General features: G+C 44.6%; 1 protein-coding gene across 3 annotated transcripts in view; it reads right to left on the reverse strand.

The window, feature by feature from the left end:
- The window catches only part of LOC139919759 (putative ATP-dependent RNA helicase an3), a 28,718-nt gene extending 15,668 nt beyond the window's left edge, over window positions 1–13,050 (reverse strand). For 2 of the 3 annotated variants that reach the window (XM_071909597.2, XM_071909595.2), the window contains exons 1-8: window positions 12,759–13,050; window positions 10,117–10,168; window positions 9,713–9,760; window positions 9,257–9,316; window positions 8,416–8,631; window positions 7,509–7,611; window positions 5,532–5,645; window positions 4,635–4,734 (exon numbers count right to left, since the gene is read on the reverse strand). In XM_071909597.2, coding sequence (XP_071765698.1) covers window positions 4,635–4,734; window positions 5,532–5,645; window positions 7,509–7,611; window positions 8,416–8,631; window positions 9,257–9,316; window positions 9,713–9,760; window positions 10,117–10,168; window positions 12,759–12,803 — 738 coding nt within the window. In that variant the 5' untranslated portion in view covers window positions 12,804–13,050. The remainder of the gene's footprint in view (window positions 1–4,634; window positions 4,735–5,531; window positions 5,646–7,508; window positions 7,612–8,415; window positions 8,632–9,256; window positions 9,317–9,712; window positions 9,761–10,116; window positions 10,169–12,758) is intronic. The other variant, XM_071909596.2, reaches the window with a different exon arrangement.
- Between the last annotated feature and the right edge of the window lie 312 nt (window positions 13,051–13,362).

Genomic DNA, 13,362 nt, shown 5'->3' on the forward strand with positions numbered 1-13,362 from the left:
CAACTGCCCCACGGGCTCAAAAGGGGGTTGGCAAAGGCCTTCAAGTACCAACGGCAAATCCCATGAGGGAACTCTCATCAACTGTGGGGGCTTCTGTCGCAGAGCCCCCTTTAAAAAATGACCAACAAGGCTGTGGGCTCCAACAGTCTGGTTCCCCACCCCTACATGCCGAGCTGAGATCGCAGCTACATACACCTTCAGGGTCGAGACCGACCGATTGCCCTCCAACAGGGACTGCAAGAACCTTAACAACATGGGCACGGAGCAACGCTCAGGGACCACCTCTTGAGCCCTACACCACTCGCTAAATAACTTCCACCTATTTGCATAAAGCAGCCTGGTGGAAGGTGCCCTGGAGTCCAAGATCACCTGAACCACTGCCTGGTCGCAGTCATTCAGAAGCGGGTCCGACCCCTCAGAGGCCAAACGTACATCTTTAGACGCTCCAGGTTCGGATGCCAAATGCGTCCCCCCAGCTGAGACAGCAAGTCCTGCCTCCTCGGCAGGGGCCACGGCTCCCCGTCGAGGAGCCTGTGTAGCATGGGAAACCAGGGTCTCCCGGGCCAATACAGGGTCACCAACAACAGTCTGTGGTTGCCCTCTTGGACTCTGTGTAGCGTCTCCTGGTGGAAAAGCATAAAGGAGGCGGTTCGGCCAGGGATGGCCCAACGCGTCCTGTCCTAGTGGGCTTGTAGTCTCTGCCAAAGAGAACCAGAGGGGGCAATGTGTCGAGGCCTCCGACGCATAGAGGTTGACCTCCGCCCTGCCGTATTTGCCCCAGAGCATGTCCACAACCTCTGGGTGGAGCCTCCATTCCCCTGCAGGAGGTTTGTGGCGAGAGAGGAAATCTGCCACAGTGTTCTGTAGGCCTGGTAGATAGATGGCCCTGAGACTCGCCAGTCGAGGGAAGGCCCATAACAGGAGCCGCCCTGCCACCCGCAGTGACTGGACAGACCTGGTGCCCCCCTGGTGGTTTATATGGAAGACTGCCGAAGTGTTGTCGGATCGAATGAGGACATGCTTGCCCTTTAGAGATTGCAGGAAGTGTTTGAGCGCCAGAAACACGGCCCGGAGTTCCAGCACATTTATGTGCTCCTGTCTCTGCCGTGTGCTCCACAGCCCCCTTACCATTCTGTGCTGCCACACCGCCCCTCAGCCAGAAGTGGAGGCGTCTGTCACCACCACCTCCCGACGGGAGGGGATCACACCCAAGGGGACACCCCTGGTCAGATACGCCCTGCTCCTCCATTGCCGAAGGGCAAGGATGCACCGCCCGGATACCCGGACCTTCTTGCGCCTGTCCCGTCTGGGGTCCAAATGCAGGCCATTTGTCCACACCTGGAGAGGACGCAAATGTAGGAGGCCCAACGGAACTACAGCTGAGGCAGCTGTCAGCATGGCTGTCAGACAGAGGAAGAGGCTATACATCAGTTTCCTGCCCTTCTGAAAACGAAGGAGTAGACTGAGTATGTCCTCCAGCCACTGTAGCGACGGGGAGGCCCTCATCCTTTGGGAGTCCAGCAACAATCCAAGGAACACCACGTTTTGGCTGGGTGTGAGGGAGGTCTTGGTCAGGTTGACAGTAAGGCCCAGCTGGGACACATGAGAAAGGAGGGTTGCTGTGTCCTGTACTGCACGCCCCGGAGTCGGGGCACAGATTAGCCAGTCGTCCAAGTACGGGAGGATACGAAGGCCCTTGGCCTGCATCGGGGACAGAGCTGCCCGCATGCACCTCGTGAACACCCGAGGGGATAAAGAGAGGCCGAATGGGAGCACCTTGAACTGATACGCCTGGCCCTTGAAAGCAAAACGCAGGAACTGCCTGTGATGCAGTGCCATTGGCACATGGAAGTACGCGTCCTTCAAATCGATGGATGTGAACCAGTCTCCCTGCGTAACCGCCTGCAGAACCTCTGCCGTGCGCAGCATGTGGAAGGGCAAAACCTTCAGAAACTGGTTTAGCCCCCTTAGATCCAGTATCGGCCGCAAACCACCGTCTTTTTTTGGAATTAGAAAGTACATTGATTAGAACCCACCCTGCTGTGTTCGATGATCTACGGGCTCTATGGCATCCTTCTCCAGGAGGGCAGATATTTCTCGACTGAGCACCAGAGATTTTGCGGGATCGTTGATCACAGTCATCCTGACCCCGAAAATTGGGGGCCGGCGTCGGAATTGGAGATTGTACCCTTGGGAAAGTGTGGCCACCACCCAAGGGTCTGATGTGTGCTCTTCCCAGTAGCTGAGGTGCTGCTGGGAGAAACGACCGACGTGGTCTCATGCATTATTCCCTTGGCCTTTAGGGGCTTAGGGTCAGCAATGTCATAGCTCCTCGTGAGCAGATCGTCCGTGATGCGACACTGCGGCCTGGGGCAGCGGGCTGCAGGTCTCAAGGCCTCATCCGGCGACACAATTAGGGAAGCAACCAATGGTTCCACAGCAGGCATGCGGTCCAGTCCATAGCTGCCTGCTTCCTGCATGGCGGCAAGGGCCCTGCTGTCACTGGTATGGTGAGAGAGGGATCTAGGGTCCGGCCAACACCTCCGAAGCTCCTCAATGTAAGGCTCTGAGGGTGGTACTCTGAAGGCAGAAGGCTGTGGAGCTCCCCTAAAGAAGGCACTTGAGGAAGTAGCCACCACTGGGGCCTCGTCAAGCCCCAAGCGCACTAGAGCCATACGTATTACCAGCTTAACTGCAGCTGGGCCGGCCTTCGAGCCCTTCCTGGAACCGTGCTCAGTCCCCTGGGAATTGGCCTCAGATGTGTGGGAGGTAGCCTCTGCCTCTTCCTGCTCTGTTCCCATCCCATAGAACTGACTGCAGGAGGCTCTGGTGGATAGAACATCATCATCCCATTCAGGGGCAAGGGAAGACCTAGCAGGAGGGCTGTCCGCTGGGGCCCTTTCCATCACTGTCCTGTCCGGCTGGAGATTAAGAAGCAGACGACAAAGTATCCACCTTAGCAGCCAGAGTGTCCACTCTTTTTGCCTTCTTCTTTGGGGGGCCCCCCCTTGTCTCAGCTGCGGGGCGTCTTGGCCCCGGTACAACCGCCACAACACCAGATGGGGGTAGCTCACTTGGATTAAGCAAAAGTCCCTCCACCCCTGCTAGCCTGGCCAACTTCAGAGCCCTAGGCATGAAGCTACAATTCATGCATGGGTTCTCTGACAACCCCTCCCTCAGGTGTTCCACACCCAGACATGAGGGGCATTCATCATGGCCATCATCAGCCTGAAGAGGAGCCATGCAGGTACTGCAAGCATGAGCCCCGAGCATGATATCGAACAAATTAAAACAACACAGAAAACGGAACGGAAACACTCCCTCTATAAGTGCTGCTCCAATAAGTGCTAGCCGCCTCCGGGATCAGAGCGGCCTTCTCTCTCTTTCTCCGGCGTAGCCGAGACAGAGCCGGTATTTATCTGCCGAGGCAAGCGAAAGCACCCGCCGATACCTGCACCGCTGATGGCTATCTTATGGCTGCGAGCGGGACGCTCTATACCTGGTGATAGCCTCCGCTACACGAGAATATGAATCAAGCAACTTAACTAACTTATCTTTCTAACTTAACTGGCTATAATACCCACCTGTGCCAGGGCTAACTCCCTGCTAGCGCTGGCCGCTGAAGCGATCGTCAGCTCGTGGTAACAGAGACCGGCGAAAACACCGCTCTGACGAAAAAATAATAAATAGAACAGACAGCTGTCAGCAGGTCGCAGCCTCTGGAGGATGGAACCCATAGCTCCAACCTATTTGGTTACGAGGCTTCCACACGAAAAACCGCCAGCTAGTCTTTGTCTTTAGCTTTGTGCTACTTTTCACCTGTATTCGCGAATTTGTATGAGAAGACAGAAGGGATAAAACTCAGGATGACGGAGCCATTTATACGGTGGGGCTGGTAGCGCCCTACGGCATCCTGGGTCACAGGTGACTCTGGTGGTATAAACAACTCGACCTGCGCGTGCGCGAGAAGGATGATATCCAGTGTTAAGCACTGCCTCTGGCGGTCAGGAAGAATGATATAGAACCAATCCGCAACCCGGAAAAAAGATTCAGGAAGCAAGGTAATTTCCCAAAGACAAAGCGTAACTAAGGCTGTAGGCTACTTAATGCTGCACTGTGCAGCGTGCACAGAATGTAATGTATGGATGGCGGGATAAACCAGCTGGAGATTGGAGAAGTTTATACCATGAATTAAATTTAGTCTATAATTACATTGTGTGTGTAGCCCATTTGACCCGCAAAGTTGATATGACAGTCCCATTACAGTCATTATCATATTTTTTGTTGTCAGGCAAAAGAGTGCAGTAAAAATGTATATTAACAATTGTTTTGCTTAAGAATCGTGAGAGAGAAATGTGATCTCAATTCTACGCAAGAAAAATCGAGATTCTCATTTTATCCAGAATCGTGCAGCCCTAATGGAGGGATGTCCAAATTCAGTTTTCTGAAACTATATCCAAGCATATATTATAATCATGACTGGTGGAATGACGGTCACAACTATAGTTAACTCATACAGATTAAAGAATACGTCTCTGGAGATGCATTTAAAAATGGATGGACTGTCAGGGGTACAGCCATTGGTATTGTGTTGTAAGTGACAGAGAATGGTAGTAGTAACAACAGTAACTTACACTCTCAATGTGGTGAGGGCTGTTCTGTCCTGTGGCTTCAACAGGAATGTCATCGTATTTCTCGAAGTTAATCCCTGTGTTGCTGCCGGAGAACAACTCACTGTGGAGGAACAAAGGGGGAGAAAGATAGAAAAGTGTTACTCAGTCTACAGCAATGATCTGAAAAAACATAACTAATAATAAGTAATAATATTACATTCTTTTACAAGCCTGACAACATTTCTACACCAATGCAAAAATCGAAATTAAGTATGACATTTCCATAAACAATATTTGTGTCTCGGTTTTGTAGGGTTCACTCACTGTTTTAGGCTTTCTTTTATCAGCAGTGAAGACTGGGGACACACTGAACATTTAGACCCAGTATAGACATGACTTTCAAGTCATGATTGATTTTCCAGATCCAGATTTTCCATAGAGTCGGTGCTACTTTGTGGCAGTCAAACAGATAGTCTTTAGTTGTGGGAGGATTCAGGAATTGAATCTCTTACTTGGGACAATCACCATTATTTCAAACATGCTTGATTTTTGCAACACGAATCTGGACAAGTCCTGAAATCCCGCAGGGTGAGCTGGTCAATCATAGCCAATAGCCAATAGGAGCAACAGCGCCAGAAGCCACAAGTACATTGTCAACCTGTGGGAAACACAGGTCTGTCATTGGGATTTTATTTTTCAAGTTGCTATAGGCCTCAGCTGTTGGACACCCCTTTTCATTTATAGAAAAATGTGTTCAGTTTTGCTATGCCTGCATGTTTAGTCTGCATGTTTGGCCTCATGTTTAGTGTGTACGTCCTCCAATTAAGCCTATGAATAATATAATAAATCAACTTTCCCTGTCTAGGATCCACCTCTTAAAATTCCAGGATATTCCAAAAGTTTCATGATCAGACTCACTGTTCCAGGCGTTCATTAGGTGGCGTTGGTTTTGACCAGTCTTCGTCATCTCTGGACTCCTCCACCCAGCGGCTGTTTCCTCCTCCTCCTCCGCCGAATCCACCGCGCTCGTACCTGAGCACAACACAAAAATACCACTGAAACACTGATTTCTAGAGATGCACTGATACTGGACTTTAATTGAAAATCAGATTTATTAAACCAGAATTACTCTGGACGCTTGTGGTCATTCTTATCCATCTCCAACTATTCAACACCATGCTGGGAAACTAAGACTCCTGTCTCTATGGTTAAGAGGAAGAAATACATTGCCAACTACAGGCCTGAATGTCACACTACTACTTTTTTTAACTCCAGATTAATGTTCAGTTAAATTAGTTCAGTTTTAACAGTCTATTTAAATATTGTGTATCCTGTGTATTGTGTGTGTTGAATCATGGAACATGGAAGGATCGGATTCAGATAATGACATCCTCTTTTTCTGATATGCAGTCCAGTGTTTTATCAGCCTGATACCAATACTGAATACTGGATCGGCACAACACATTTCTTTTACGATTAACAGGGATGTCATTAGGACAGCGTAAAAAAAAGCACTTCTGTCCCGTATAATACACAATCTCCCCTTAACGAAGATGTTGCATTTCTTAATGAGGGAATACGGAATGCAATTTGTTCCATATTTTCCTACTTAAGTGATGAATGTGAGAATAATACAATCATGAATAATAATTAAAGCGGTATCATTCTGAAACGTGACTACAGGAAAATCTAGAGCCGGCAGGCAGCTCTCTCTCTCTCTCTCCTCCTCAGTGTGCTTGCTCACTCTGTCTGAGGGTGTGCTTGTCTGCATTGGCTGTTGCCAGGTTACAGAGTCGTGAGCGGGAGGGTGGCGGGAGTCGGACTGTAATTTAAAAGGGGCCTCTTCCTTTTCTTCAAGCCCTCCTCAAAAACGCAACAAATTGAAAAAATATCACCGTGAATGTGAGGCTAAAATGAAAAGCTTGACAGTGTGGGGGAGAATGAATACAAGGTGAACTGCAAAGTGTAGCGCAGGGTGTTTTCTGTCGCCTATTGAGGTTAATATGTGACATTAAGCAACGTGCTTCAGGAAACGGCCATAGTCAATGCATCAGAGACCATAAGACTCAAACAGCAATGTCACAGTTTCTGACACTACAGGCATCACCTGAAGCAAATATGGTAGTGAGATTACAGTTGTCTGTTTTTATTTTATATGTGGAATATGAGCTAAAAACAGGATTTTAGGTGTCTATTTGGCTGTCACTATAATGTAATTGTTGTTACTACACACTGGAAGCACAGCATACTATTTAGGACTATTGCAGAAAATGTGCTGTTTACAGCATTATTGCTACTTAAATTGTGTAAAATCTGTAATTGATGCAATCTGATTAATGATCATAGTGATCCCAGTAACTATGATTATTAATACTGAACAACTATGCTTAACTAATCATGGAAATGACAATGTTCCTGTCTCAGCAGTTTTACTGATAATGTAGCCTAAATATTTGAGGAGAATAATTATTACATTCACAGTACACAGCCTACACAATAAATAAACATACAGGACATACACATTTATAAACTAGAGAGACAGAAACAGACAAAGAGAAATTATTATTCTAAATAGTTGCTGTAGATTTATGACAGTATAGCCTGATGTTTTCTATGGTACTCATTTACATGGTAGTATATCATTCTGTTAAACTGTCACCTGTGGTGCCTCACCTTAACCAGGAGACGATAAAGTAGCTGGCAACAATTTCAGAGATACCATGTCTATACAAAAATCCTAGAAAACTTACAAACTGCTGCTTTCACCAGGTTCTATGTGGAGATCATAAAAACAGAACTAAGGAGAATGAAAACGAAAGACAGAGCAGCTCCTATGATGGCAGTATTCCAGTTTAGAACCGTCTTCAGTCAGTTTGTCTATGTGTATAATCTTACCTCCCTCTGTTGGCGTTGCCTCTGTCATTGAAGAATGCTGACTTCCCTCGGTTGTTGCCAAAGCTGCTATAGGCGTCCTTGGCTGTGTTCCAACCTCCTGTGTCTGACAGTAGAATAGATGACAAAGACACTTTTACACATATGCATTAAACACTCAGGGTGCAATCACACCTACAGTTGGTTTTCTGTGGTCTGAACCAAAAGTTTACTTTGTTGCATTTCTGCATTTGGTTCCTTTACGTTCACGCTGCTCAATTACAAAAGAACAAGGGCACGTCGACTCACAAGTAGCTTGTTTTTTTCCCCCTCGCTCACTGTCTTTTTAGCCACTTCATTGCACTCTTTTGAAATGACTTCAAAAAATGTTTTAAGTACAGGTCACAATTTTACCTTGAACTTTAAGATAGTTTTCTATTTTGACTGTAAAGTAAAACCTTATGAATGTATTCCAAATTTGATACTTGCATCATAAATTCTACATGAATGTACAAAACATAAATGTAAGTTTTTAAATGCTATACCAAACTTTCTTGTTTCACTTGGAATTCATCTCATTACTCATAATTCTCAATAATGAATCTTATAAGAATAATGAATTCTTTTATTTATTTATTTAATGCCTACATGAGTCTTTTGCTGTAAATTTATTTCCAATTTATTTTGTCTATGTTTGTAATGGCATTTCTCATTGGTTAATTTCTGTACTGAAAAATAACTTTTTATGAAACTTTCAAGTTAAAATAAACAAATAAACAAACAAACAAACAAACAAACAAAACAAATAAATAAATAATGTTTCTAGTTTTGGGAAACGCATTCATGTTAACCAAGCAAGTGGGAATAACATAGATTCTGGTTCACAATTGATTTCCCCTTTAAGTTTGGATGTGGTCGTGCTGGAACCCACCTTTATTCTCGTAAACACCAAAGCCCATCGGCTGCATTGGGTTGATGGGGTTGTAGGCCACGCCCCTGTTGCCACGGTAACCGCCTCCTCCGCCAACCCCTCGACCCCGTTCCATGCGAGGAGGGCCGCGGTTGAACGAGTTGCCACCATTCATCCGGTTATCGTGGTAGCCGTTAACGAAGTTGTTGCGCGCGCCGTCCCAGCCACTGACGCCATCTGCAAAGGAGGAGAGGATGAGTAATGATGAGGAATTAAAGTGATACCGATATCCAAGTACACAGTTTCTCACCTAGTTAGCTAATGATACTTAGCTGGCTACTGATTCATAAAGCATAAATTTAAAATAATAAAGAAAAGCTAAGAAATCAATTCCAGTGACTCAATGATTACTTGGCCAGCTGCTGAGATTTCTGGCTTTAAAACTCACTTTCTAATTTCCAATTAAAGAAATAAAATGACAGTTGATGACATAATCAATTAAGCACACATTTGTTGCTATTTAAGACCTTTACTGTTGAAACAGAAACATAAGCCTAACATAAAAATATTGTACAAAACAATTTGTGGCTGAGGGATATTGAAGAATTTGGGAACTATATTCTAATGGAAAAAAAACCAAGTATTTTCCATCCATTCATTTCCAAAAGGGACTTATTTTATTTTTCTCAAATCCTCACACTCTCAAGGATTTTCAAGGCCAGTGGGAACCCTGTATATTTCAGTTTTAGCTGCTGCTGGTCATTTGCCATTGGTGGCAGTGCTTCTCAATTGCTTTTGCATCGAGACAACACTGTCGAAAACTAAATCATTGGTTTGGTGAAAAGTCCGGGGAGGAACTTACAGTTGGCTCCGGGAGCCATAGTGTAGCCACCCGGTCGACCGGCAGTAAACGCATTTCCTCCTGAAAGAAAGAAAAGACAAAACATTAACTTTCTAGATCAAAGTGAAGCAACCTCAGCAGCACATTAGTTTATCCATCCATTTATAGTGACGGTCCATACACACACACACACACACACACACACACCTGGGAGCTGTGCAGTTCAACCAGTCTAAAACTGTGGGCCATTGAGCAAGTGCCTTGCTCAAGGGCACTTTGACAATATTTGCTGAGGGAGGGGAACCATCTGTCATTCACTTCCCCCACCCAGTTTTTCCCTTCCTGCGGATTAAAACTGGCACCTATCTGATCATAAGCTTAGTTGTTTTCACCATTTAGCCAAGCAGTGCCTCCCTGTGTTGAGGTGTGGTCTCCCTCAATAATGCAGACATTTTTTTCTAACTTGATCCTACTCACCATTTTTGGAAGACTCTTTGTTCCGTAAATGTGGAGGAATGTATCGCCCTGCAGAGAGTGACAGAGTCTGAGTCTACCATATGTTCAATATTTTCCTTTACATTGCAGGGTATCTGCAGGTTTCAGACATTGGATTTATGACCAATTTCAAAATCAAAAATCAAGTTGGCAAAACAAGCCTTTTTCTGATTTGGTGTGTAAGATGCCACATACTACGGGTAGACTATCCCAATTGGTCAACAACATCATGGGTTCTCCATGTCGTAGCCACCTCATACTATGTAATTTTGAGGTTGCATCACAATGAAATAAAAAAAATAAACCTTCATAACGTGCAAAAAATACCTCACACAATTCCATTCAAATAATAGCCTATAAATGACACTTGATATTAGACTACTTACTACCAGTGCCTCCGCCTTGTACGTCCCCTGAGTGCAAGTCTAGGACAGCAAGCTGGGAAAACAGAGATGCAGACAGTCAGGAAAAAGACATTCTGTCATTTTCAGCGGAGCAAACTTATCTAGCAGGTTTTCTGTCATTGAAAAAGAGAGGGCCCAACAGCTCCCACTGCCTCCTGACAGAACAATCAGGAAGTTGATGTTACCACACAACAAATACAACTTCGCTCAGCAAGCGGAGTTCTGGTTAATATTGCATAGGAAAAAAATTTTTCAAAAAAGATTCAAAAAGTTTGACACCTAAGCTTCAATGGTTAATGCCTAACAGCTTAATATTTTTCACATTCAAATTCCTTTTCTTCCATCTAACTTCCATCGTACTCTGAACAGTACGTTTATATACCTATCTTTTGTATTGTGCTGATATTTTACTTGTATACAATTAATGAACAAAGTAAAAGTTTGATTATTAGACATTAGCTCAATATTCATTAATACTCCCACAATCCTTCATATGAGGAATGATCTAATTGACCGTTCGGCTTGGGAGGGGGGGGTTTGTTGTTGTCGAGTTGATAACTTTACTGTTGGTTTCAAACTAACCTAGGAGGAGCTAAGTTTATCATGGTCGAAATTTGCTAAACAACTATACACTGGCTACGTTTACGTGCAAATAAATAATGCAACTATCAGTCTTACAATGTGTTTGAGGTTTCAGAGTGCTGCTTCTTACAGGATAGGAGCCAGGTTTGAGACCTAGCCAAAACTACAGCCAGCACGTGTTAACTGCATATCTTTTGTCCGTCTCTCCATCATGATGACCATTGCGAATGCTTTACTTACAGACAGTGGCTGAATTGTCCAGATTTAATGTTTACTATTTGAAAACTGTTTGAACTTCAATACCCAGAAATCCTGTAAGTTGAGGTCAGTACACTGCCACAGCCCCATGTGGTCTGTGGTGCTTTATGCCAAAGGATTCAAAAGGGACGAGAGAGACAAAACATCTAATGTTGGTGAGTCCAGCTTTCTCAGGACAGAGAGCGCTCGCTGTGGGAGGAAACACTTCTGAAGAGTCAGAATTACATATAGGAAAATGGGATGAATATACAGGGGGGACAGGACGCTCTTCTCTGCTGCAGCCCCAGTTAGTGATTCAAGCTGATATGACAGATTGATTTCTGCATAAAAATTTTGTCTTGAGTAGCTTTAACTTGGATCTCAAGTTGAGAAGGGGGATGCATAATTAGTGCAAAGAAGGTGGATGCCATCCTCAAATCCTATTTGAGGAATTAGACCTTTCAAATGTGTATTTATTAAGTAATTAAAGCGTTTTTTGCTATTCCTCTTGTATCAAACAACTCTGACCAGCCAGACAGCAGCTAGTTGGCTTAACTTACCTTACTGGTGACGCAGAAGAAATTATTATTTTTTTTAAAGCGAGAGGCAGTCGAGCTAGATAGCTATCAGTATGACATATGTTGATGTTGCATACTATCCGACAGCCAGTAACTATCAAACCCTGCTTTGTTTATGTGTCCCGCGAGCTCCAGCACCGCATACCTCCATTTTATTATTTGATCAGACTGCACAACAAACGCAGTGAGAGATGCAGCTGATAGCTAAAGGGTGCGTTTTATATTCCAAGCGGGTGGGCCGACGGGACCAGTTGGGCGCTATTTACCATTTGGCCTCTCAATTTACAGCCAGATGGTCCACAGTCTCTGCTCATACGGTTCATAGCATTAACAATGACCCGAATCTGCGCCAGTATAAGGTCTGTGTGCCACAGTGGATTAGCACCGATACACTGTTCTCTCTGGTATAGAGAACGTCACGCCAAGCTCCATTCAATAATCTGGCAATCTAATACGGTCTTGATTTTCGGCAAAAGTACGTATCTTAAGTCATTAAATATGACTCAAGAGTTTTTCTAAATCGTTAGGAACCGTTGGCACACATAATCCACAAAGTAGCACTTCTTTACATAAAATTTCAACTTTTAGAATTGGCTCGCCATTGCCTTCCACTGTGTATTTTCGTGGAAGAAGACTGTCAAAATAAGACTGGCGACCAATTATAAAAGTTGACATTTGAAATAAATGATGTTTAGTGTATTGGATGCATGGCCAACTTTAAGAGTGGACCCTAATGATTTGTAAAAAGTCTTCAATCATGTTTTCCCAGGTGTGTACATTTGCCCATAAGCAAGGTAGCATTAATTTATCAAATTTCTAAACGGAATTTGGCAATATGTCTGTACATACAAGGGAACGTAACGTATCAGGGCTTAGCGTTACTATGGTTTTCTCATGCTGCGGGACGTAAACAGAACATGAGGCAAACTGCTATTTTCTTCTACGTGTGTCCTTTGTCATATGTGCATTATTTTGTTTTTACGTCTGCAGCCACGGGCCCAAAGGGTTTTCACTTCACTGTTCGTTCCGCCCTCACTAGTCCCGTTTGGTCATATCCGGATTGTACTAACTAACAAGCGCACCCAACGCTAGCTAGCACGATAGCATCTCGTTAGCGTTCTGTTTCTGGGCTAAGCTAGTCGGCAAGCTATCTGCCTGTCCACGACAGTTAATGGAACACTTTTCATCAGTTGACACTGTAATACAGATTAATTTGACGAGTCTTACCTGCTGCTCTAGACCGTGGACATTTTCGACGGCCACATGACTCATAACTATTGAATATGGAGGAAAAATGTTGTCGTTGAGAAAAGGACCTCTTTGTTTGCCGGGTTTGATGTAACGTTACTTCTCCACTGCTTCTATCCTCTGTCCCGTTTCTCTTCGTCAGATGACAACAGTTCAGCCGACCGAATAGCAATGCGTAACTTTGGAGAATGCTAATGTCGAGTTTTCTTGATGATAAATTACTGTATATTTTAGCTACGATGGTACCCCATCCAAACTCAGCTGATGTCGTTTCGCTCTACAGCTGGAGCTGTGGGGAGCGCTGTCATTTACCTGTCAAGTCAGCCAGAATAAAATAGAGAACTTCCGGTTAGGACAAAATAAAACCCGAACGTGATTCAACGTTTGCGGTTGTTCTTTTTGTCCATTATAGCATATGTTACATTGATGTTAGCCACATCAGGCAATCACAATAAGCCTCCACTAAAATGCTGCAGCTATGTCCGAATTTCAAAACTCAAAAAGACACAAGCACTTTACCAGACAACTTGGAAAGATGTACATTACCTACATTTTAGCCCATGTGGCACATTTGTTCATAAAG

This window comes from Centroberyx gerrardi, chromosome 21, assembly GCF_048128805.1.
Source record: "Centroberyx gerrardi isolate f3 chromosome 21, fCenGer3.hap1.cur.20231027, whole genome shotgun sequence".
Lineage (NCBI taxonomy): Eukaryota > Metazoa > Chordata > Actinopteri > Beryciformes > Berycidae > Centroberyx > Centroberyx gerrardi.